General features: G+C 47.1%; 1 protein-coding gene across 1 annotated transcript; it reads left to right on the top strand.

The window, feature by feature from the left end:
* The first annotated feature begins 75 nt into the window (after nucleotides 1-75).
* On the top strand, nucleotides 76-572 carry Tsp_15555 (conserved hypothetical protein). The gene is given in 3 exon segments (XM_003367156.1): nucleotides 76-148; nucleotides 173-442; nucleotides 457-572. The coding sequence occupies 3 exon segments, from the start codon at nucleotides 76-78 to the stop codon at nucleotides 570-572; spliced, it is 459 nt and encodes a 152-aa protein (XP_003367204.1).
* The last annotated feature ends 181 nt before the right edge of the window (nucleotides 573-753 follow it).

The raw sequence follows: 753 nt of genomic DNA on the forward strand, positions 1-753 counted from the left end.
ATTCCGTCAGGGCCCGCTGACGTGTGAATCTTCATTTTTTGGAGGTGCAGCGTAACCTCCTCCGGGAAAACAACAATGGCACGGCAATTGAGACAAAAGCAAAACTTTTCATCACAATTACCTCTTCCACAAGCCGCGTTTATTGTTCGTTGCTTTTAAAAACAACAAACAGCATTACTGTCGGCAGCAAAACATTTGCGAACGTTGCTCGTGACGCTGATCGACCAAAAGTGCACCGTGCGTAGATTCGAATCGAAAGATAATCTACACAAACAAGTTTGCAAAAGATTCATTCGCCAACGAACCCAGCGACGACTGATTTTGGTCAAAATTGCACCGTCAGCTCCATCCGTTTGCCTGTCAACGGTTTCACGTCCTGTTGAACTCTCTCTTCAGAGTTCTTTTCAACTTTCCCTCGCGGTACTTGTTCGCTATCGGTCTCGTACGAATATTTAGTCTTGGGTGAGATTTACCACCCGCTTTGGGCTGCAGTCTCAAGCAACCCGACTCGATTAGGAGCCGCGACACCATGCACAAAACATCGTTCGTTATGGGTCCTGCACCCGCTCTGAAGCCCCAATCAAGGGAGCCTACGAACTGATTTCAGCACATGCAACGACACCTTTAACACCACACTGTTGACGAACACAACTGCTCGCCGACTTCGGTGTATGGACTTTTCTCGTTTCGCTCGCCGCTACTTGGAGAATTCGTTTTCGTTTCTTTTCCACCGCTTATTGATATGCTTAAATT

This window comes from Trichinella spiralis (genome assembly GCF_000181795.1).
Source record: "Trichinella spiralis strain ISS 195 chromosome Unknown Scfld4747, whole genome shotgun sequence".
In the NCBI taxonomy this organism is placed as follows: Eukaryota; Metazoa; Nematoda; class Enoplea; order Trichinellida; family Trichinellidae; genus Trichinella; species Trichinella spiralis.